We start from the raw sequence: 25,438 nt of genomic DNA, 5'->3' as shown, positions 1-25,438 counted from the left end.
TTTCATATTCCCTCTCCCTCTGTTTCTCTGTGCGTGTGTGCGTGAGCTGCGGCGAGTGTGTGTGTGTGTGTGTGTGTGTGTGTTTGAAAGGGACTGTTTACTTGATGTCTTTCTTTTGAAGTTCAGCAGGATCTGGCTTTGATTAGATCAATACTTTGTGTTTCAGAGTGAAGAGGAGCTAAGAAGCTCCCCCGCTGCTTTTAGAGAGTGAGGAGGATTATAGGCTGTGGAGCTCGGTGGAGGCACGACGGCACTCACATTGCAACCGGAGCTGGAGCCATGAGCAGGGCGCTCACGGAGCACATCAGCAGTAGCTTCCGAGAAGATGCTCCTCGTCCTCCGGTACCGGGGGAGGAGGGAGAGGCGTCATGCTACACCCCCAGCAGATCTGCCAAAATGAGAGCGCAGAGCAAGGTTAAAGAAACCCCCGCCGCTGCCTCCGCGCCTCCCGGTTCCACACCGCGGAGGAACGAGGATGGGCTCGGGGAGCCAGAGGGCAGCGCGTCCCCGGACTCACCCTTAGTCCGGTGGACGAAGTCCCTGCATTTTCTCCTGGGCGACCAGGACGGCGCTCACCTCTTCAGGACCTTCTTGGAGCGGGAGAACTGCGTGGACACTTTGGACTTTTGGTTCGCCTGCAACGGCTTCAGGCAAATGGACTTAAAGGATACCAAAACGCTGAGAGTTGCCAAAGTTATTTTCAAGCGGTACATCGAGAACAACAGCATTGTCGCCAAGCAGCTGAAACCCGCCACCAAGACCTTCATAAGGGATAGTATTAAGAAACAGCAAATCGATTCTGCCATGTTCGACCAGGCGCAGACGGAGATTCAGTCCAACATGGAGGAGAACGCGTACCAGATGTTTTTGACCTCTGACATATACCTCGAATACGTGCGCGCTGGCTGCGAGAACGCAGGCTACATGAACCACGGCGCCCTCGGCAGTCTGAAGCTGATGTGCGGATACCTGCCTCCGCTCATGGAGGAAGAGGAATGGAGTTGTACTGACCTGAAAGCAAAAACATTACGGTCTGTGGTTGGACTGTCAGCCAAAACCCTGAGGGCCACTGCTACCATCCGGACAGCAGCTGAAATCCTGGAGAACAGTTGCAGGTGAGTTCTTGTTCTCTTCTCTTCTCGTGATCTCAAAATCCTGCGTTAGTCAAACTGCTGTGATTGTGTGTTGGGTATTCCACAAATGCCTCAGAAAGAGATAAAGGCACTTGATCAAAGGGTCTCAGAGGAACATGCCTCTACATTTGTGCCTCTTGCCTTGCAGTTAGCCAAGGGGTTGGATGGGGTGGAGAGGTGGGGTGGGTGGGTGGGTATGAAACATCAATGGATCTCAGCCTTCCTTTTAAGTAAATGGTGTCTTGCAGGCAGCCCTCTGCTGGCTCGCTCAAGTTTCCTGTGCTTTGAAAGCCTTCCTCCGGTTCAGGCACAAATTCAGACACTCAAGCCTCACGACTGTTACACGAAACATTGTGATGCCATCGTAAAGTTGTGTGGTGTTTTTTTTTTTTGCTTTTTCTGCTCATTAAGCCGCGTTGTTATCGCCGTGACGCCGCAGAGAAATGCCGATGCAGAGTTAAAAGAACTTGTGGAGTCTTATGCCAAGCGGGGGATATTGTTCTTTTGGTCAGAGATGAAAGCAGAAGTGTTTGTGGAAATAATTTGGACTTCGAGCTCGTCCCACACATTGTCCAACAGCTGAAATCTTTTCAAGCCAGGAACATTTTTAAAGGCTGGATTTTATTTCTGAGCCTGCATCAAAGGGCACTTAAAAACTTTTTCTTTCTACCACTTTGTCCTCACATCTGGACACAATCATGACTGATTGTGTTGACAAAGTCTTTATTTAGTTTGGTAGTTGTGCAATTTATAGATAATCCATACTCTCCCTATTCCACTGACTTAACATAAAGTGTCTGCGGCAGTGATTTTTATTAATGACAGTAAGTGATTAACAGCAGTTTAGTCACTGAACATCGACATTCCTCTGTGTTGAATCCTCCGTGTGAGCAGATGACAGATGCTGTGATAGTGCTTCAGAGAGTTAGGAACCATTGAGCATGGGTTTGTTGACATGTGGGCATCTCCCGGCTTCCTGGTGTGATCCCCTGCATTCTTGTTTTTCACTAAAAGAAAAGCAGGAGGGAGGGAAGGAGGGAGCCCCCTCTTTCTCCCCTCTGTCACCCACAGTCTCCCCCTTTCCCCCTGCCCCTCACCATCTCTTTAGGTCAAGCAATTTCCATCTCAAACATGTGGAACTAATTTTGCCACTGCACAGATTCTTTTTTCCCCCTTTTTGGAGGAACCTTTCATGCTCAACTCCAAAGTGACAGACGAACACAACAAAACATCCTCAGCTCAGTTCTGCAGCGTCAGCCACTGAAACCACTCTGCCATAGTGTGTGTGTGTGTGTGTGTGTGTGTGTGTGTGTGTGTGTGTGTGTGTGTGTGTGTGTGTGTGTGTCAGTGTTTTCCTTTTTCTTCTGTCCAACACTTTTATCTTTTTGAAGGAGAAAATCTATCTGTCAGAGACTAAGCATGCTTTGGAAGGAGACAGGAGAGACAAGAGGAGGGAAGGGGAATACAGGAAGGGGGGCATGAAGAAAGACAGAAAGAAAGAGATGGAGAAAGAGAGCAGGGGGTGCACAGAGCCCAGCTGTGCTAAATACCTGACTCTTTGCGTGGACCTTCCAAAGGTCAGGTTTGTGCTTGGGGCCTACGGCTTTAGTCATGCTGGGGTTCTCCTCTCAGCACTCCCGGCAGAAGGCATTCTCATAAAGAAAGGGGCCCTCCTTCCCCCTTTCCATCTCTCCCTCCCGCTCTAAAGCTCAAGTTCCCCCTCCCTTTTCTTCCCTCCCTCTTCCTTGTCCACCCCCTTCACTACTGGAACAGGAATGCAACACAGCAGGAGAGAGTAGAAAGACTGAGAGAGAGAGAGAGAGACTTTAGAAAGGAGGGTAAAGCAGGGGAGCGTGGGTAGAGGTGGGGCCCCAGACTGGACGATAGAGAGGAGAGAGAGAGAGAGTGAAGAAAGACTGATAAGAAAGAAAGAAAGAAGACATGGAATGCTGCTGTTTATTCATAGAGCAGACACCTCAACTACAGATGACTCAGTGCCACTTGTTTTCAAGGTTGATATCACAATGTCTTTATCAGTCCAATATATTATTCTAGACAACTTAGCATTTGTGCTCATGCGTTCACCACCAAGCTTTAATCAGCCGTTTCATTTGCAGACCCCCACTCACATCCTGGTCACATGACCGAGGTGTTGACATCATGTTTTTCTGACATCCACTCCAGTGATTCTGGCCAGTATTGGACTGATATCGACATTTTGTTTTAGTATCGTCTGATCGGTATCGAGTATCAGTATCACCTCAACCCTCCCCCAAGTCTCATAGAAGCTACTTTTAATTACTGATGTTTATAGTTTATAATATCAACAGTGGAAGTTCCTAGCTGCCGCATTTGCTTTCAGATTCTGAAGGAAGCAGCTCAAGTAAACTTCCCCTGACTGTGTCACGCCAACATCACATTAAAAGTATGTTCTCCTGGCTCTTTTGCAGGTCCCATCGTCGAGGCGACCCCGCCAGCCCCTACTTTGTCAACTCTGGCTACATATTTGCCCCCGCCACCAGTGCCAACGACAGCGAGATCTCCAGCGATGCCACGACAGACGATTCCATGTCCATGACAGACAGTAGTGTGTAAGTGCGTTTGGTTGTTATTTGAAAGCATTATGCAGGAGGCTCATTTCCATTCTGCTAAACTTGGCCAAAGCTCTTTGAATCTTTATTATTTCCTTAGTATGTAAACATGCCTGGACGAGAGAGTACATTCAACACCTTTTCAGGAAAAAGTCCGCGGGTGAGAAGAGAAATATTTAGCCAAGCGGTTCAACACGCTCAGCTTTTCTTGTGGCCAGAGGACAGTTTTGTTGCTAAATAATTGCCTATAATATGTTTTAATTATCCTCTATGATTGACTCCAGGTAATTCTTATTAAAGTGTAGTTGTTGCTGTGGCCTCCAGGGAGATAACTCTGGGAAAGTCATTATGTCTGAGGACCTTTTGAAGTATATTCTGATGTGTTACAGGCTGGAGAGGAGGGAGGGAAAAAAATGAGACTGTCTTGATGTGGGAGGGGGCGTTGCCTCATTTTCCTCAAAGTTGAAATGTATCCATCCCACCCTTCTGCCACAACAGACTTGTTTTTTCATATTATCTAATCGCTTTTTCCCTTTGAAGAGCTGGGAGGAAAATGGCCATTCGGGCCTCAAGACAAACTCATTGAAAAATGTTGGCACCAAATGAAAGGAGGCTTACTCACATGGTGGGTCGGTTTCCTGCCACTGGCCTCTGCGGCGTGCTGAGATCATGTGTCTGCAAGGCTTTCACTGGGGTTACTCGTTTCTAGACCTTGGGACAAGGCATAAGGAACTCCCCCTGGCCAGACTAGGGCACCCCGAAAAAAAATCACCTCCACCCTCAGACCAGAACTCCTCCGCTCCAGCCTCCACAGCCCTTAGTAAGAGTGGTGAGGCTCGAAGTGCAAGGGAGTGAGAAAATAAATGGAGTATAAAGGGCTTAACTGAATCGCTTTCAGCCTATTGTTAGGTGAGGGGAGCTTAGGGGGATAAGAGGGTGGCTGGCTGCTTTGAAAATGACTTGCACAACTGAATAGGAGATCCCCATAAAGTAAAATGGAGGGACCATGAAACCATGAAAGAGTCCGCGGCGGCTGTTTTCTCTTCCCCGACGTGGACAAAACACCCAGCCGTCACATGGTTTTCCTGGGTGGGAACAGTTTGGACTAATAACACATAGTTGGTGAAAGGGGAATTTGTCGAGCTTTTGCTTGTTAATGCTGGTTTTTTGCCACTAACTTTCGCAGAGTTTTACTTTTGAAGAGTTTCCGGTACCGTGAGGGACGCGGGTTTGCAGTCTCCTGGGTGCACTTTGTGAAACATTGATTTTTGGATGTAAGCACCACTTGAAACTTTGGTGATTATTATCTGATTCTACTTGACATTGTCACTCTTTAAATGTGACTTAAAGGTGAATAAAGGACAAAAATGGTTCATTGTCGAGCAGCATCATGTGTCAGAGTCAATTTCTTTGAACAGCAAGGTCTTTGACACAGAGATGTGTCCTGTCCTTGTCCCCAGCTCTCGTCTGTCTTTACCCCTAACTGATGTTCATTAAAAAAGAACACAGTTTCTTCATCCCTCAATTGAGGGAACAATTTTGATTAGTGTGTCCTTTTATAGTGGTTAACAGTCACACTGCAAATTTGAATCTTATTTCCCAGATAAAGAACAAGAAGAGGATGATTTGGGAATGGAGAAGGAAAGAAAGAGTGGTGATGGGGGTTTCTTTTGCTTATATCTTATTTATGGATTTACTTGGACGCTGGGGAATGCTGCTGCACCAACTTCAAACATTACCTTATCTTACAAACCAGCCTTTTGATGTAGCCGAGATCAGAGGCTCAGAGTGGAGCGCTTGCCAAACGAAGATGGCAGCGGGTGCATATGTGCATGAGTGTGAGATTTCAAAGAGGCAACAGAAAAAGTAGCGTTTGGGCTAGGTCAGACACTTCTGAGCAGACAAAACGGCCAAGATAATTGGCCCTAGCCTAAGTGGCAGCTGACTGGAGAAGCTAGCAGACACGGGCATGAAAAATGGAGAATACGATTCTCAGAATAAACGTTTCATTGTCTGGAGACTTCTGCTATTTCTTCCTACATCTCTATTTCCATATGCATATATCAGAGCCGCAGAGCCGGCAGCACTTGAGCAACATTTGTCAGACGGCTTTAACCTGCAGTAGTTTCTCCCAACCAATCTTTATCATTCTGCTTTTCCAACAACTGCTGTCAGAGTTGACAAGGACTGATGTAATCTTATCAGTGGGACTCTTCTTTTGAAGCCCACAGGGATGTTTAGCATATCTCTCCCATTGTCCTCATGTGTTTTGTTATGTGTGTTTTTGTTCCCTTGGCTTCAAGGGCTCCCTGGCCTTTTGATTTAGCTGTAATGTGCCTAGTGGGTGGTTACTGGGTGGCGCTTTGTCGGTCACTTCAATGATAAACTGCCTCCTGAGGGCTCTGCCTCCACAGAAATTGGCTAATGGTGCTAACTGTGGGTGCAGAAGCTTTGGGACCTGCTCCATGTGCATATCAGCACAAAATAGCCTATATTTGCTTATAGCAGGCCAGTTAAGTATTATTAAGAACATTTAACAACAAATAAATAATCATGTGATACATTTTCTTACAGAGATGGAATCCCTCCATACAAGCTGGGCACCAAGAAGCAGCTCCAGAGGGAGATGCACCGCAGCGTCAAGGTCAATGGCCAGGTTACGCTACCCCACTTTCCTGTAAGTTGTACTTCCTGTAGCCGTGTTTCCTTTTCTGTAATCTGCTAAAGTTTTTCACACACTGACAGACATTTGGGTCCTGATTCCCATCAGGAGTTGTGCTTTATTTGATTCTGCCCCCCGCTCGTAGCTCGTGTTATGACAGAATACTGTATTCCATTCCCTTTCTTGTTTTCATATACAAGTCTGGTAAATGAAAGGAAGGATTTGCATACAGCTTCACTCCTGCAGCTGTTTCAAGCTCCATCCCAGAAGCTTCTGTAGGGCCACACACTTAAACTTCTCCCTCAGTAACTGTAGTGTAGTGTGGTGGTAAAGCGTTGAAAATAACTTATTATTAGATATCATGTTCAAAACTACTGTTTACATCTCAGTATATGAGGGAGGAGCACATCACTCTGCTGCTCCACTTTCCTGTGCCCCCGCCCTCATACCTGGTGCCATTAGTGAAGGTGCTTTGAATGAAATGGTTTGTTGACCTGTTAAACTTAACCAGGTTAGAACAGACTGACGCTGGTTTAAGAGCTAGATTTGTTTGAGACAAGAGAGAGAGAGAGAGAGAATTCTTTTGTCTTCATATCCAAACACAGGTTTGTGTATGTGGAGGAGTCGTGTGCGTGTCTGTGCATGTATTTGACAGTGTTGTCTGCCCCCCTCCTCTTTTTCTCTCTTCTTTCCTGTCTTTTCTATCTCTCTCTCCCCTCCCTCTCTCTCTCTCTCTCTCTCTCTCTCTCTCTCTCTTTCCTTTCCCACTTGCACTTCTTTAATGTCTCCCTCCTGATTTGGAGATGGCTCTGTCTCCCATGATGCACCAGCCCCAGGCAGCAGGGGCCCCCGTGCAGGGCTGGCGCTCCTTTGCCAGCAGCTCCACTTGCCTTTCTTCTTCTTCCCTTCATCGTGTCTACAAAGAGATGAGAGGAACAACAATAAAAAAAAAGAGTCAAAATCAAGAAAGCCAGTGTGCCACATAACAAAAAAGTAAGAAAGGGAGAGACAGAGAGACAGAGGGAGAGAGGGAGAGAGAAAGCGACTCATGCAGTTAAAGAAGAAGGAGGATAATGTGACTAGAATACCTCTGAGCTGCCCTGCATGCAGCCAGGAAATAAATTACTACTTCCCCTCAGATCTTCCCAGTATTTGACTCCTCTATCCTCACCCCCCCGCTCTCCCCCCTCTCCCCTCCTCCTCCTCCGCCTTGTGCTCTCTTTCTGCCACCGTTGCCACTTCACAAATGCACATCTCAATCCTCTTCCTCTTTTTTTCATGCTGTTAATTTTGTCCCCCTCTGCCTTTTTTCCTTCTCCTCTCCTCACTCTCTTCTCCATCGATATCTGGCTTTTATTCGGAGATTTAAAGCCGCGTGTCCCTCCCACCCCTAGTGCGCGTTTGATGTTTGACAAGGGCCCTTTGAAGTGTGCTGACTTCAGAGGCTGCCGAGCTGATGGCTTGGTCGGGCTACAGAGGGTGCAGGCAGGGGGCCTCCCCTCCAAGCGAGACCAACTGCTACCCCACCACCGCTACCCCCGTCTCTCCCCGTCCTCGCCCGGCAGCCTGGCACCGCCAAGGGCACTGGGCATGAGGAGATGTGGGGCGGGATGGGCAGCAGAGAAGGTCCAGGTTAGCTCGAGGGCAAGGGCACCTGGATTAGGCTTTTTTGGAACATGATAGGATTAGGGCAAGAGTATTGGATTAATTAATGCACCATATTGCATCTGTCAAAAACGCTAGACAGTTACACACACACACACACACACGTATTAAAGTGCTCTCTCCCCTGTGTTGCTTACCCTGCAGAGGACATACCGGCTGCCTAAGGAGATGACTCCTGTTGAGCCCTCTGCCTTTGCCGCCCAGCTCATAGCCCGGCTGGAGAAGCTGAAAAGAGAGCAGGACACCATGAGCTCGTTGGAAGAGAGGCTGCAGCAAATCCAGGAGGTATGGAGTCACACAAACCTGTTCTGAGCATGTATAAAAACGACTTTGTCTCTTATTTGCAAAACAAATTCCCCGTTGTGAGGCCTTGAGATTAGGATTTGACTGCTGCCATGTCAGCTTTTGAAACTGTAAATTCACAGATGTCGCCTGCAACCACCAGCTGTCCTTCACACTGTTGTTCACTCATGTGTGCTCTTGTTTTCCTCTCAATGGAATCATAAATTATAAAAGTCACATTGTGTGGTGTTAAAGAAGATTCAAGAATACCTGAAACTAGAGATTGAGACCAAAGACTTCTCAGGAGAATGTTAACTATTATAATATTTATAGATGTCTTTAATACAACTAGTATAGTTACCTCACCTTTGACTTACTGCTACTTCCATCCCACCTCTTGTATAAGAAACACTACCCATCCTTTTTTATGTACAACATGTGGTCCAAAGCAGCTCAACACTTATGCACCACTGCCACCTAAACATTCTACCCCAATGAGCTTGGTTCCTTATTGCACTCCACAAGCTCTTCAGCAGCTTGTCGAGGAACAGAAACAAGACCGAGGGATTTGGAAGTCTGCCTTGGTTTAGCGACGTCTTCCCTCTTCCCCTCTGTCCTCTGTTTCATATGGAGCAACTTTCAGACTTACATTTGGAGACTCGCTTGAATAGTTAGCACTTAGCTGCTCTCCAGTGGCGGCACGTTTGCTGTGTGTGTGTGTGTGTGTGTGTGTGTGTGTGTGTGTGTGTGTGTGTGTGTGTGTGTGTGTGTGTGTGTGTGTGTGTGTGTGTGTGTGTGTGTGTGTGTGTGTGTGTGTGTGTGTGTGTGTGTGGTGCCACTGTCTTTGTGAAGCACAGGCGAGCTCTGCATTATAGATGAAGTGCACCCAAAGCCTGTTAGTGAAGATAACAGTAAGGCACAAAGGAAGCTGGAATTAAGTTATCCCAGCGTTTGCTCTCCCTGACTTCACAGTGTGATACAAGTTGGTGTAAGTTGAGACATCAATTCTTTCCTGTGTATGAATGTTTTTAGCAACTTTGTTTTCTTTGCACATCCAGGAGGAGGAAAGAGAGGAGAGCAGTGACCCGGCCAACAACACCTCCCTCCATCACCCTCTGCTCCCGTCTGGCAGTCAATGCGAGGAAGACCCGCAGGCTATCTTAGACGAGCACCTGTCCCGTGTCCTGAAGACACCCGGCTGCCAGTCACCAGGTGTAGCGCGGCACTCGCCGCGCTCACGCTCCCCAGACCGGACGGGCGCGGTCGTGTCGGCGGGTCACGGGCCTCTTTTCAGTGGTTTTCCTGGGGCCAAGGTCCTGATGACGGGCAGGCAGTCCACGAAGCACATCCACCATCACTACATCCACCATCACCACGCTGGGCTGAAGACCAAGGAGCAGATTGAGGCTGAGGCAGCTCAGCGTGTGCAGTGCCTCTGCCCTCCCGGGGGCGCCAATTATTCTGATTTCAGCCCTGCGTGAGTGTTACTTCTTTACTGCGATTGCTCTGCCCATCAGTCAGCCGCTTCTGCTCTGGACCTAATGTGCCTCATCTTTTTTTCCTCTCAGTCGCTGCAGCACTTTGTCCAAACGGCCGCTCAAGGCCACGGATGAGGGCGTGTCCTCACCACGCCTTCCCTTAGATGCCACTGATCGCTCTCAGAATGTTTGGCAGTGGATCCTAGAGAGTGAGAGACAGGGCAAGCACAAGCCACACAGGTAATGACATCACTTCATTTGAATCAAAGAGCTGTACGGTCAAACCTGAAGGTTTAAAAAACAAGATTCAAGAATTTTTCAGAATTGTCATTATGAGGACATGATGAAATTTTTGCAGAGACTCCCGGCTTGAGGTACACAATAAAATAGCAAAAATAACGAAAGACTTGACACTTAAATAAGACACAACAAAAGACTTGACACTTAAATAAGACACAACAAAAGACTTGACACTTAAATAAGACACAACAAAAGACTTGACACTTAAATAAGACACAACGAAATGTAAAACCCAACAAAATATAAAACTACTAAGTTTAGTGCAACTGGGGGCACTATTAGTTTTAAATATGTCATTTACCACAGCTGTAAGTGGCTGAAACATGCTTGAATTTGACTGTAGAAAATGTGAATGAATATTGACCTGGGTTTTCCCCTCTCAGCACTCAAGGCCTGAAGAAATCCAGCCCACTTGACTCCAAGATCCAGCCTGGTCGGCCTCACTACTCTTGGGGCGGAGGCGGCATCGGCAGCGGGAGTCATCTCCGCGGTCACCACCCTGGTCACCCGTTTATCCAGGACCCAGCCATGCCACCACTGCCCCCGCCCAACACCCTGGCCCAGCTGGAGGAGGCCTGCCGCAGACTGGAGGAGGTCTCCAAACCACCCAAACAGAGGTACAGAAACATGCATCACAAACAGAGACTGCCCGTTGTGTTTTTCTCCTTTATTCCACTTGATGATTGACCACAGCAGCATACAGTGAACAAATCTTCACATGGATGTGAGCACTGATCAGTCATTGATGTCTGATTTTGACAGGCATTCTACAGCAGCCAGCAGCCTTCAGCGAGACAGGAATCATCCAGCAGCTGCCTTTCCCGCAGGAGACAACGCTCTCGCCACCTCTGGACTCCAATCAGACGAGTACGGGCGTTTTATTTCGGGCGTCTCACATTTAAAGTCGTCACCTCGACGCTTTTACTGCTCATTCCTTGCTATCTAGTTTTCTGGATTTCACAACCATCTCTCTACAAACTCACAACCATCCTTGCAGAATATGTTGCCCTCCCCTTCAGAGAGAGGGGGAGCTGTTTTGAGTCAGCAAAGCTATGTCTTTGAAGTCCTTCTCTCACTTTTTAATCATTTAAGATTAAAAGGCTTTAATGGGGAATCCTAACATCTCTCACAACACACACTCACCACTGGAACCCAACAAAGATTTTTTTAAGTAGCCCCTGGTAACTCAAAGTGATCACATGTTTGTTACTGAAAAAGGAGGTGGAAGGTGTTTGATGTGAAACTACAGCCATCTGATCTACTTTTAATTGGATGACCGTCAGTGAGCCAGCGGTTTGTTGGCGTCGCTAATTAAAAGCGCTGCAGAGACGATTCGGTCTCACAAGTGCAGGAGTTTGACGCTGTTTTTCATTTTGGCATCCTCAGGTCTAAGGAACTAGTGGTCACCTACTTCTTCTGTGGTGAGGAGATTCCTTATCGCAGCATGATGAAGACCCACTGCCTCACCCTGGGACACTTCAAGGAGCAGCTTAGCAAGAAAGGCAGCTACCGGTAAATATGATCCCACTCGACAGACGTGTTTATCAGAGCAGTTTGGATGGGCTTGATGCAACAGGATGGCTATATATCTATGTACATTTAAACATATCTGTGCTTAAATATCGCCATATTTCATGGCATAATACTACATGGATACGCTGAAGGGGTTATTGATATGGAGATACTCTCGTGTGTGTGTGTTTTTTTTGTTGTATTTTATCCTCCAACCACTAGTTTGGACATGTCACTCCCTCTGTCCCTCCGTCCACTCCTCACTAGACAAAGAAACCAACATTTTGATTGTGCATAAAACATTTTTAGTTTTTTACTATGAGAGTTTTTCTTGAAATAGAGTTTTTTATATTGGTAAAGAAATCACAATATATATCGCTTTGCTTTTAGTGTCCTAACACATCACACTATATGGTAGTGTCTATGTGTATCATAGATTCTTGCCAATACACGGCCCTAATGCATTTGTTATTCCACTTGTATATATGTTTGACTATTGAGTGGGAGTGTGAAGAACTGGAGCCCAACAGTTGAAAAGGAACTGGGCAGATCCTCTGTATTCATAGCTTACACACACACACACACACACAGAGAGAGAGAAGGGGGGAAGTTGAATTTCTTTCTCACATATGGTTCTGATTTCCATGGTAAGGCAGCTTCAATAAATGGCTTTGAAGCCTGGGCCATTTTATTTTGTGCACAAAGACCATTGCGAGGCCTCCACACTGTTGCATCAGACATAAAAAAATCAAATACCGCGAGCACCGTCTTCTGTTAGCGACTGGTAACAGTGAACGCAGCAAAGATGTCTGCTGTCGATGTCAGGTGACGTTCCTAAACACTTGAACGTCAAATAATAATAAAAAAAAGACAGTTTAAGGCTTGACTGTACAGTGTTGTGCTGTGTTGCACAGGTTGTATACTGCTGAAAAGACAAAAAGTCTGAATACCCATGACATCAGCATTAGGCTACAGCCACATGTGCTTGTTAGGCAAGAGCAGGAAGGCGGCCTGCAAACAAGTCACTGCACCCCTGCTATCCCATAACTCTTCAGTGAGCGAGGGAGGGAGGGAGGGAGGAGGGTGCATGAGGGGGTTTGGCTTCAATGGCAGCACAAAGTGTGGAGTTGGTTAATTTGGACATGGCAGTGGTGCAGCAGAGAACAGTATGCCGTGGCTCTGCCAGACAATATTGGTGCCAGATGTTGTGAAGAGAGAAAGAAAAATCCTGCCACATAAAACATGTTGCAGTGGAAAGACTCCCTCGGCCTCGCTCTCTCAAACAAAGTGATGACTTTGAACTATTTGTGTAAAAATGTAGATTTTTGAAGACAAAAAAAAAAAAAAAAAAAACCTAGCCAGTTAAATTTAGCAGGATTGTGCTTTCATTCGGTTTCTGCTAATGAAGATGAAAAGGCAAAAATATCCTGCCCAACAAAGTTCAGACAACAAGACAGGAAATGTTTGCTAAAATGATATATCATTACACAAAGCCAGCACTCCTGCGTCACATCGCTGCACACTTGAGTACAAAGTCCTTACAGCTGCGGTAACACAACCTCCGCCTCCTCCGTTTGTCAGTAATTACAATCAACATGGAAAATAAAACAGTATATGCACATTTTTACATGTGACGTCTGAACGACTTTAAGCTAAGCGATAAAAAGCAACATTTTTCCTCTGTTTTCATTCTATACGCAGACACACATGGTCAAAATGAGGCTTTTCTCCATTACAAAGCTTATCATTAAATCCCCTCCCGCTGATCTTTTGCTGGGTTGAAAGTAGAGAGGAGAAATCATTAGGAGCTCCAGGAGACTTCACAGTCACTGGGACTAAGCTAACCCTGGGAGTTATCTCTGCTTGAGAGAAGAAGAAGAAGAAGAAGAAGAAGAAGAAGGAGAAGAGTGGGCTAGCTAGGTGACCCGTGACCTCAAGGAGACTGTCTAAGCAGTTGCCACCCTCCTCCCCCTCCTCTTCCCTCCTCCCCCTCGCAGGGTAAAGCCCCTCAGGCTCGGCCCACATCCCACCAGATCACACCGTCACCAAGCAAGTGACGGCCTCCGCTCTCCATCTACTTTCTTCTTCCCTCTGTTCTCGGCTGGCGATCAGAAAGCTGCTCAAACTGTGTGTGCAGGGAGCTTCTCTCACATGAGGCATTTAACACAAACTCTTACTTTGGTTCCCTCAAATTCATCCACCAGATGAATTTTGTAAAAACTAAAGTTTGCTATGAACACTCATGGCCTTGTACTTTTTTAGCCGCCGACCACGGCGTTGCTAACAGTGAATGTTCACATTCACATGCCAATCAAAATCAGAACTCTTACGCTAACGACAGTTCCACTGGTGAAAGTCCCGCTTTAAGCCGGGTTTAAACGGGTCTTCTGACCGTTGTGGATGTTGGAGCAGTGGAGTGTGGTCCTCGTCGCCGGCAGACTCTCAGGCACCTGTGTGACAGAAAGACCCTTCATTTGACAGCCGGTGTGTGTGTGTGTGTGTGTGTGTGTGTGTGTGTGTGTGTGTGTGTGTGTGTGTCTCTTAAGACAGCCTCTAATTAACCCTTCAACTTTAATAAGACCTTGCAGGACAGATAGTAATCTGTAGAATGGCCAGCACTCCAGATGAGCAATTGGTTGAGAGACAAGCGCACACACACACACACACACACACACACACACACACACACACACACACACACACACACACACACACACAGGCTGTTTCTAGCAGCTTGAATTATTAGAGGGAGTGTTTAAACGGACGGTTCAGCTCTGTTTGTGCAGTGGTGTGATGTAGAGTCAGGCTCTGCCTTTGAAGGCGATGACTCAGTTGTTTTGAGCAGGATCCATTTCTGGATTTGTGTGTGTGTGTGTGTGTGTGTGTGTGTGTTGGATTTGGACTAAAGGGTGCACAAGCAGGTCGATGTGTAGGTTCCTCAAAGTGGTTTGAAACACAAAGATAAAATATATGAGCTGCATTCCTGCATGGAGAGGACGACATACCATGCATTTGGTAGAAAAAGTTCACATTAAGTTAATCAAGGTGACGGTGACACACACAGACCTAGTGATTTGTTTTTTAAGTGCAACAAGAGCAGCCTGCAGTAAGAACTGTGAAGTCAAGAACAGTCATTGATTCCTCGTAGAACAAAAAAAACATCTTATTATGATTTTAGTGTTTTGATGAGCCAAACTAGCGTCAGGAAGCCCCGCCCATTTGCAAGTCTTAAAAACAACATTTTTAAGGACAATTTTACAGTTATCGTAATAACATGATGAATCACAGTCATTTTGGTCAGGATGATGGTGATGGGAAATTTCCATGCTTACACGCTCAGGTCTTTAAGTTGGACTTTTGTTTATTTCTTTTTAAACATCCGCCCACACTAAACACACTCTAACCACAGCGTGTTTCTCTTTGCTTCTCTTCTTTAGGTACTATTTCAAGAAGGAGAGTGATGAGTTTGAGTGCGGTGCCGTGTTTGAGGAGGTGTGGGAGGATGCCGCCGTGTTGCCCATGTATGAGGGCAAGGTCCTGGGCAAGGTGGAGAGGATGGACTAAAGCCACTTTGTTGCCAAACAACCGATGCCCTTCCTTGCCCAACCAAAAGCTAAACTGTCCCTACAAAAAAGAAAACTTGAGGAAGTGACTCTATGTAATTAACACGAACACTCTGGACTCCCTTTTTTGTTTTATTGTTTGTTTTTTTTAAATTCCTAATATTAAGCTAAACAGAGTTAATATATCCAGCACAAGAGGAGCGATTGAAGGAAGATGAGCCAATGAAGTATACCGAACCCAGAGGAGGAGCCTCACCTCCCTGACTTTCTCAACCAATCAGCCTTAGAAACACAAGGGAACGACGTGACAGACTTTTAAAGGCCAATATGAGGAGGAGGAGGAGGATGATGTTTGGAGGCCAGTGGGGGTGGGAGAGACCCCCACCTCTTCTTGAATATAACCACTGAAGATGTACATGACTGTTTTGTTGAGATGTGATGAGAGACTGACGGTGCGTTCTGGCCGAGCGCTGAAGACGCGGCGCCACCACCCTGCTCTTAACTCCACACTCCAACATCGTCACAGAAATGTCCGTACGTGTGCATATACATACATGCAAATGTGTATATATACATGTATTATATATAATAGATGCTTTTTGTCATGAGTTGAAAGTTTTTATTAAGTATTTATTGAAAAACAACCCACTCCTTTCCCGTTTTTTTTTTTACCCCCTTCCTAAAACTTCTCAAACCCTTTGTCCCTCCCCCTCCCGAATTTCAGCCAATGGGCAAGCTGCTTTGAATGTTGGGAGAATACTGTGGTGATATTGTTTCGTGTGTGAATTTATGTTTGTTTTTTTTCTACTTAACACAAAGGATGTGACACTAGCCTAGCACCTCCCATAGCCTTGTAGCCCCATCTGACCCAAACTAACAACCTTAGCAGTGGTCCTGTCTGAGGCTACATCCATACTTCATCTGTTTCACCCACTGTTCACGATACACTGCCATTTTAGAGCCTCAAAGACAGACTTTTGAAAACTCCGGGGCCGCGTCTTAGTCTGGACAGGCAAAAGTTGAGAACTTTGGAAACACATTGACTGCCTGCTTCTTATCAGCCACGACTCAAGTATTGGCCGTGAAGGAAAAGCTTTGTCAACTACTTACTTACTTTTCACCACTGATTCTTGTTAATATTGTTCTCTGCGACTAAGCAAACAACTGCACAGGAGAGACGCAAACTCTTATTAACACCGGCACGTGCATGGCCACTGTACCTGAACACGCCGTTTCATTATGGACACAGATCTTTTTTTATTTGAATATTAAAACATAGTAAGTCATGGATGTGGCCTGAGACTTTCTCCCTCCTTTATCCTTATGGGCAATCCCAGTCTTAAATGCTGCTGATAGTTTGTAATGTTAAGTTTGTCACACTAGCGTTTCCGTAGCCCGTGTTTTTGTCCGTCTCTCAGTCCACGGACGGAGCTCGATCTTTTCTTTTGTTGTGCCTTTGTTTGTGAAGCAGACATTGCACAGAGGTTTGGTTGTGGTTGTGTGTGTGTATGTGTAGTTACAGATATACGCACACACACACACACACACACACACAGAGAGGAGACCTGCAGCACAAGTCTCATAATGGCAGTGTTTACAGCCCACGTGTTAAAATAACTTGTGCTCACAAGAAGCAGTTTGGGTCACTGAGAGTAACGGAAGTCCGCTAGTGTGTCAAAAACAAACAAAAAACACAAAAAAAGGAAGAAAAAAAAAAGTGAACAGTGAAGAATTATGGCTTTGATATCCTTTTGAATGTTGTTACAGTAACATCGTATAAAGCAGAGTTCCTGTATACATTGTAATTATGCATTCTGAAGTATGGATACTGAAACATGTGATGCACACACACAGAAACAAAACACACATCAAACACTATCGCTGGTGTTTAATGAGTTCAGCACCTGTGCCTACATGGATGCCATACCATGTGCTACCCTGTTTCAGGGTTTTAATATATATCCCTTGATTCTCGGAAGGGTTTTATGTTGAAAAGATATTTTTATGCTTTTAATAATATCCTGTAATCATGTTTTTTGTTTTTGTTTTTACACCATGGCCTCTTTTTTTTGTTTGTTTTTGTTTTGTTTCATTCTATCTAAACTGTAAATTATACATTATATAAAGAGTTTCATTTAAAGATTTACATGGACCTATAATTATTGTAATTATTGAGAGATGTAGCCTTTATTAAAGTTTTATATTTTTCAAATGAACGCTGCTGTGTGTGTGTGTGGAATTGTCTGTATGAAGGTACAAAAACATGCGTGTCCTGCGTTAACATGATTGCACGTTACAGCCAGTTCATACTGAAACAACCCTCAGTAAAGGAAGATTAGAGAGTTAAGTCCACTTAAGGAAACCATAAAGGTTACATATAAACGTGTATGAGGGTTCATAGAGTTGAACAAATCTATAAATACAAAGCTGAGTATGAGTTTTATTTAGCCGATCATATATCAAGCCTCACAGTGTCCTGGTGGCTTTTAGAATTGTATGTATAATATGAAATGTTAATGAGAGACTGAGATCTATGTCATTTAATTTAACACAATACATTTAATACATTTTCTCTCATCTATGTTCTAAAGTTAAGTTTACTGTCAAGTTCCCATCGGCAATGAAAGGGTTACTGTCCTGAAACATGTTATCCAATCAGAATCGGAGATGGCTAAGCTAGTTGTATTGGTTTGGAGAGTGATGGGCAAATTGACCAATCACGGTTCGATTTGAAGTGGGCGGGTCAAAAACAAAGCTCCTCGGCCTTCGTGAAGTTTTAACAGCGCACGTCTAACTGCAGACCACGCCTCCCCAGAGTGCTGCGCGAGGTCGAGAGCGCGGTGTTGTGGCTAGCTTGATAGCATTGATAGCTTTGTCAAGGCGGCCTTTCACAGACAAACTTCAAGTCATAAAAAATGGAAGTCCAACTCCAGAAGTGGAATTAAAAGAAAAGCTTCTGAAAGTGGAAAAACATTCTTATTAGTTGTTGACCGGAAGCTGCACAGTGAAAACTACGGGCTGCACTTTGACTTCCGCCGGCTGAACATTGAAGTGACAGTCATGGACAAACTTTGGCAAACTTTGAGTCCAGGAGCCATCAGACCTGCTGCACTTTGTGACTGAGAGCATGCCGCACCTGCTGCTGACCAGCCCCGTGTCCACCTCGTACTCGGCTCTGAACGCCAGAACCAGTACTGGACAGGATCGCCTGGGAGCTTTGGTACTGATGTCCATAGAGAAAGGACTTCTTTTGGAGCTCAAGTCAAAGGACACACTTGACGACGCTGGAAAGACCGAGAATGGATTTGGTTTTCATGTAAGGTAGGTCTATGTTGTAATCCGCATCAAGGGCGTCACTGTGTTTCTTAAGTGTGCTTTGAAAAGTGCTGGCTTTTCATTACAATATGCTCTGCATCACAGTGTATTGAGTGGCTCTGACACTCCTATTAGGGAAAAGGTCCAAAAAACACACATACACATACTAAAAACTGACAATGTGTGGAAGGATCCCCTCGCGGGTCCTCTCCCCGGCCGCCGGTGGACTGTGCCTCGCGGCGAACGTGAGGGCCGACACGCGCCGGCCGAGGTGGGATCACGGAGGGGCGGGGCGGGGCGGGGCGGGGCGCACCGCACTTCATTGTATGTTATCTGAAAATAGTCTTTGTATTAGCAGCTTGTGCATTTGAAATTGTCTTGTAGTTTGAGGATGATCATGAATTTATTTGTTTATGTCTGGTTTGTTGTGCGCCGTGATTTCAAAGCGCTGTCCATGGTGATGAAATGAGCCTCGGTGTCACGGGGTGACATCATTTTATATATGTTGGCACTGAGTATGTTTATTTACATTTACTTTCAACTATGTAGCCATAATGGTCTCCAGTTTTATGAAGTTAATGTTGAGAATGTTATTGATGTTATGGTCTATTTGTTTACATCCTTGTTGTCGTTAATTATAGAATTGCAATTGTAATTCATGGTACTGTTGCTTTTTTCCGCGATGATTTATTTACTCGGCAGTGATGGCTGAGGTGAAGGCCCAGCTGAAGTGCTCACGGTTCAGTGTGTGAGGTTTATTGGGGAAGTTGCATGTTATTGCTGAGTAACTCTCACCTTACTTTTCACTGCAAGTCTGTATCATATGAATCTGTGACGTATGGAACCCGTTGTTAAAAACAACATGAATTATTCCTCACAGTTAACTTAAATGTCCTCGTCAGTAATGAAGAAACAACATCCCAGTGCAGACAGAAGAAGGATTTTCACTTCACACAAGAGAAAATGTCAGGAGTTTCAAAAGCAGCTGGCACAAAAAAACAAAATAAAGACATCACTAATTAATGGTTAAAAAGGTTGAGTTTAGATTCAGTGTGAGCAGTTAATTCCCAGCGTAAACAGTAATTACTAAATGCTTGTAACCTTTTCATGCATAACAGTCCCTCTGTGGTTAAACATGCGGGGCTCTGTATTCAGCACTTAATGGGAGACATTAGGCATGGAAATAGGGGCATGGGCTAATTGGTCTTTTTAAAGAACAACAAGGACCAGCGCTATACTCTCTGACAGTCAACACGGTAATGAAGCACCCTGCATCCCCGATCAGAGGGCCGTGCCATGTTTGCCTCAATTATCTGGCTTTATTTCAGCAGTGGGGGTGAAAATCATTGTGTGAGAGCGATGGTCTGCGTTCAGCCGCTCAATTCAAACTGTGGACAAGAAAAACAGATGTCGCCGCACAAGAGAGGAGATAACGAAAGTCGTTACTGACACACAAAATGATTTTCTCCTTCTCTCTCTCTCTCTCGTCTGAGAGAAAAAAACACCAGTTCTCATCTATGAGATACTTCTTAAAGCTCCACTGTGTGATATTTAGGACAGTTTAGTGGCAGACATTGGATATACTACTTATTAATGTGTGTGTACGAGAGTATAACTGTATTCAAAGTAAAACCTGCTTGGTTTCTGTAGCCTTAGAATAAGCTTTATACAGCATTTGTACTTTAGGCAAAGGCTTGGCTTTCCAGAGGCTGCCTGTGCTCATGGAAGCTCACGATGTAAATGACCACATAAATCTGATAAATGTACCAGAGACAATGGACGAGTGGAGGGAGTTGTTGTTTTAAGTGTTGACTACAAATGTTCACTAAAGCTTCTTTCACGCATCTTTGTAGCGACACGTGGGATTAGTGAACGCACAAAATGAACCCCGTTTTCACTGCCTGTGGTTTGTCGACCTGTGATGTTTCTGTCATCAACGTAGCTTGAAATGGCAAAATTACAAAAGCTCTGGGAACAAAACAAGGAAGCAACAAGTTGTGTCACATGCACAGTTTAATCCAGCTCAGGCCGTAGTCCGACTAAGATGACACAATGATACAAATGAGGTTGCTGTGTTGTCCAAAGAAAGACGTCCTTCTACGTCCAGGTCAAAGACCGTGAGGACATTTTGGTGCAGAAGTCTGTCTCCAGTCTGACTAAGCGTATACATGCAGGAGTAATCGGACTATGACTCACATTATCCAGGCATGTTAGTCCGACTAAGACTAGCTCCACCTAAGTGTTTACATGACATTAAGAAAACCGAAAATGATTGTCTTAGTCCGACTAAAATCAGACTTTTAACAGACACACTGAATGTTACAGTTTTTGCTTCCACAAAAAGGATTAATTAACGACGGCCAGAGGATGAGTGTGCGCTGATAAAAGCCTGCGTGCGTCACCAGTGGGATGGAATTCTTACACACTGTACGCTCCTTTTCTGATTTCATATTTCTAACACCACAAATAGCAGATTTGATTCCCGACTGTTTCCATCAAAGGCACCGAGCGGCCAAACTTCCAACACGTAATCAATGCGTTACATTCTCCCCTTAAACCTTAAAATCAAGCCCTTCATGGTCTTAACTCCACAATGACGAGGCTTTAATCAGGCTGAACAGCTCGTTTCTGTTGAACTGTGTAGAACAGGGCAGGTGTAGCCCTCCACCCTTCCGCCTCCCCCGCCTCCCCCGCCTCCCCCAACTCTATTTTTACAGCCTCTTGGGGCTCTGGCTTTGAAGGGAAACCTATCCAGGAAAATAACTTGCATTTTTCCCCACCAAAGTGTTGATAGATGGACATTGACTGTCGCATTCCCTCTCCTGCACATCAGGAGCTCGGCCCCCACCACTGCTCCTCCTCCTCCTCCTCCTCCTCCTCCTCCTCCTGTCTTCTGTCAGCCTTTCTGTGGCATTCCAGTCCGAATAGATGCTTTGTTGTTGTGGAGCATCGCAGGTTACACGTAGGCTAAAGTAGAAAACTCTGATGCATTTATCACTTAACCATAACCAACCGTTTAAAAAAATAAAGCAATATTCTGCTCACATAAAGGAGAAATCATGCTTTTTATTTACATTTTTAAAGTTTGTGTTTAGTGAAATCTTAATCTCACACTCTTTTGAGGGGTTTGGATTGTATCAGATTTCAAAATTCAATCCAGTGATAGTTTTGACCAGTATCTCATGTGAGGGTTAGGGTTAGGGTTAACCCTGTGCTCAAATCTGCTGTTAAGCATCTTAAATCACCTTTAAAGTCTCATTTCTTCTGTGTGGCCTTGCCCTAGAGATGAGAACATTTTATCAGAACAGATCTTATGGATTTGACCTCTTTACTACTTTAACATGTTCGTATTTTACTTGAATTGTTGCCTTGTAAAGTACGTTGGTCAAACCTAGTTGCTTGAAAACATGCCGTGAAGTTGACATTGATTGTTTCTGCTCATCCCTCGTCCACTTTCCCCTGATTTGAGTCTGAACTTGACAACCAGCTGTGAATGAAAAGCTCCATTAACGCTCTGGTTTTGACTCGTCAGGCCTGGATCAGACACTCTGATCACAGAGGTCTGCGATGGTCCGTGTGACGTAACTATGTCGGTCTACCTGCGTGCGTGTGGACACTTTGTGGATGTGCGCGCGCTCTTTGACCTTTTGTGACCATGTGACTTTTGTGAGTGTGCACGCTCCCTCCAGTGCAGCTGGTGTGGCGCGTTTGGGATTTGGTGAGAAAAGAGACAACAAAGAAGATGGTTACCATGGATACTACCAGGGCCGCTCATACCCAAACCTGTCCAACCCATCCCAGATCAAAGAATATAAGAACGCACAAGTAACGTTAGATTGATGCAGACCCTCATTTTACTGTGAAGGAAACCACGGCCGTGGAGTAGAAGTGGAGTAGAAGTGAACTCGGAGGTTCTGTGTTCCGACTACAAATGAAATGGTCTGATAAACTGTGTGTGATATGGAGCTGAAACTCGCTCCTCATTTGAAACACTTTTCTAATGAGAACGTCTGAGACTGGACGTGGATTTTATCTGAAGTGCACAATTCTCTCAGTGTCTTTGCATTAAAGGAGGAACTTGTGTTTTACTGCCAGCATAGTCTTTGTGTTCCCACCGCCCCGGTGCCCACATGTCCCACACTGTGCTACCTTCATCCCCGTCTTTTCTCAAGGAAATGGCATTCATTTCTCCTCACATGGTGGTAATTGGCATAGCATGGTTGAGGTTATTGTAAACATGGCTGTGTGAGCCTGGTATAAAGAGGCACCGCTCACTCCCCAGGCTAAGCTAGTGTGTGAGGCAGGCTGAGGCTGCTGCCTATTGTGCTGCTGGAGCCTTTGTAGATTTGCAGTGGGCCCCTTTTAATCGCCTTCTCATACGCTGCCTGCCCGACTCGCTTTGCATATTTAATTGCCAGGTAAAAATCATTTCCACGACAATCCGTTTAATTATTTGATCGTACAGTCACCGTAAAGTGTGAGCAAAGGGAAGAGAGACGGAGAGAGAGACGGAGAGAGAGACGGAGAGAGAGAGAGAGCAGCAGGCAGCGGAGAAAGAAAGAGGTCTGTTGCCAGAATAAACATCAAAGCGGTGCCTTGATGTTGATGTTGAATGGGCATTAATGGTTTCTGAAGGCAAGAGATTGCACAGGGAAAAAAAAGAAAGAGAGAAAAGAAAAAAAAAATAAACCCTCCTTTCTCTCTGACAATCCCGGCAGCAATCTCAGTAAATGCATAAACACTGGAACCTGGTGAAAGGATGAAGAAGTGAGCAGAGGTTTGGTGAAATGGACTGAATGTGAGCCTGGTGCAGTTTAGGACGATTCAATTCAATTCAATTCAATTCAATTTTATTTGTATAGCGCCAAATCATAACATACATTATCTCAAGGCACTGTACATAGACAACATCAAAGAGAGCAGAGACCCCCAACAGTTCACACAATGAGCAAGCACTAGGTGTGTGTGGAGAGAAAAAAATCCTCTTATCAGGAAGAAATCTTTTCTTTCCTGTTTTCAGAGATGTGCGGTCATTGTCTTCTCTGTTGGGTTGTTCTTTCCTTCCTTACCTTAGTGGGAAGGTGGGGGATTGGGCTTGGGGGAGAGAAAGGACAAGAGGGAAAAGTGTGAGATAAATAGAGAGAGTTGTTGTTGTTGTTTTTGTTGTTGTTGTCTCTTGAGTGATAGTTAAATGTCCCGTCTAAATGAAAGTGTTTTCTATCAAAAAAAACACCTGAAGTTTGGTTTTGTCCAAATGTTTTTATAAATAAAGTTAGTTGAAAGAACGTTGCCTCGCTCTCCTCCAGAGAGAGACTCTCTCTCACATCTTTCCATCTTTACATTCAAGCAGTAGAATGTCCTTGAATTACCTGTGTATGTTTGTAGCATGCAGATGAGCAGGATCTGTGGGTAAAGATGTTCACCATCATTGGTAAAGTCAAGCTTATGTTTCAAAATGGAAAATGAAGTCTATTCAGGCTGCTGAAGAAACCTCCACAAGCCCCTTACTGTAAGTAAAGGCTTAACTTAAGGCCAATGATTTTCATTGTAAAGCGATTACACACACACACACACACACACACACAGAGTATATTCAGAGTCACCGTCGTTAGTGTCGTTAAAGCAACATGATGATGTGACGTCGAGCGTTCATGGAACACACACACAATAATGACGATGATGAGGATACACTGTGATGATGCTGCAGTCAAACTTGTCTCCTGTCACCAAACGCTCACTCTCGTCCTCGCGTGTCTGTGTGTGCGCGCACATGTGTGTGTGGTGGAGCATGGTGTGTGCGTGTGAACAGTCTAACTGCAGCTGACCTCTGAAACTCTCCAAAACCACCTGGAGATCTCTCTCTCTCAGCATTTTCTAACTGAAGGATTCTAACAGACTTGTTAGAACATCCTGCTAATAAGGAGTTACAGTAATCTAATCTAGATGTAACAAAAGCATGAACTAGTTTTTCAGCATCCTGTAAAGACAGAATGTTTCTAATTTTCATAATGTTCCGCAGGTGGAAGAAGGCTGTTCTGGAAATTAGTTTTATGTGTGAATCAAATGACATTTCCTGGTCAAAAGTAACTCCAAGGTTCCTCACAGTGGAACTGGAAGCCAGGGTGATGTCATCTAAAGTGACAATGTGGGCAGAAAGTTTTTCTCTGAGGTGTTTAGGGCCGAGTATAATGACCTCAGTTTTATCTGAGTTTAAAAGTAGAAAGTTACAGGTCATCCAGGACTTAATGTCTCTGAGACATTCCTGGAGTTGAACAACCTGATTTATTTCATCCGGCCTCATCGATAGATATAGCTGTGTGTCATCTGCATAACAATGAAAGTGTATGTTATGCTTTCTAATAATGTTCCCTAGAGGAAGCATATATAAGGTAAAAAGTATAGGCCCAAGCACTGAGCCTTGTGGAACTCCACAATTAACTTGTGTTTGTAATGAGGCTTTATCATTAACGTGAACAAACTGGAATCTATCAGATAAGTATGATTTAAACCAGCAGAGGGCAGCACCTGTGATACCAAGAGTCTGCTCCAATCTCTGCAGTAGAATATCATGATCAATGGTGTCAAATGCAGCACTAAGATCTAACAGGACAAGTAAAGAAACTAGACCATTATCTGACGCCAAGAGAAGATCATTACTAACTTTAACTAGTGCCGTTTCTGTGCTATGGTTTAATCTAAAACCTGACTGAAAATCTTCAAACAGGCCATTAATGCGCAGATATTCACATAATTGATTGGCAACAGCCTTTTCTAAGATTTTAGAGACAAAGGGAAGATTAGATATCGGTCGGTAATTAGCTAAAATATCTGGGTCAAGGGTCGCTTTTTTTAGAAGGGGTTTAATAACTGCTACTTTAAACGTTTGGGGCACATATCCAGTTAATAAGGATAGATTAATTTGAGTTAATATAGAGTT

The 25,438-nt window shown here is 44.9% G+C and overlaps 1 protein-coding gene across 4 annotated transcripts in view; it reads left to right on the top strand.

Annotated features, from left to right (window-relative positions):
* LOC122771273 (axin-2-like) overlaps positions 1-17,261 on the top strand; it is a 37,214-nt gene extending 19,953 nt beyond the window's left edge. For all 4 annotated transcript variants that reach the window (XM_044028744.1, XM_044028743.1, XM_044028745.1 and 1 more), the window contains exons 2-11: positions 167-1,115; positions 3,584-3,724; positions 6,299-6,401; positions 8,196-8,336; positions 9,392-9,810; positions 9,902-10,051; positions 10,495-10,728; positions 10,874-10,978; positions 11,498-11,623; positions 15,061-17,261. In XM_044028744.1, coding sequence (XP_043884679.1) covers positions 280-1,115; positions 3,584-3,724; positions 6,299-6,401; positions 8,196-8,336; positions 9,392-9,810; positions 9,902-10,051; positions 10,495-10,728; positions 10,874-10,978; positions 11,498-11,623; positions 15,061-15,187 — 2,382 coding nt within the window. In that variant the 5' untranslated portion in view covers positions 167-279 and the 3' untranslated portion in view covers positions 15,188-17,261. The remainder of the gene's footprint in view (positions 1-166; positions 1,116-3,583; positions 3,725-6,298; positions 6,402-8,195; positions 8,337-9,391; positions 9,811-9,901; positions 10,052-10,494; positions 10,729-10,873; positions 10,979-11,497; positions 11,624-15,060) is intronic.
* The last annotated feature ends 8,177 nt before the right edge of the window (positions 17,262-25,438 follow it).

Source organism: Solea senegalensis, linkage group LG6 (assembly GCF_019176455.1).
Source record: "Solea senegalensis isolate Sse05_10M linkage group LG6, IFAPA_SoseM_1, whole genome shotgun sequence".
NCBI classification, from domain to species: Eukaryota; Metazoa; Chordata; class Actinopteri; order Pleuronectiformes; family Soleidae; genus Solea; species Solea senegalensis.
The sequence above is the reverse complement of the archived record's forward strand: the minus strand, read 5'-3'. Positions and strand labels throughout refer to the sequence as shown.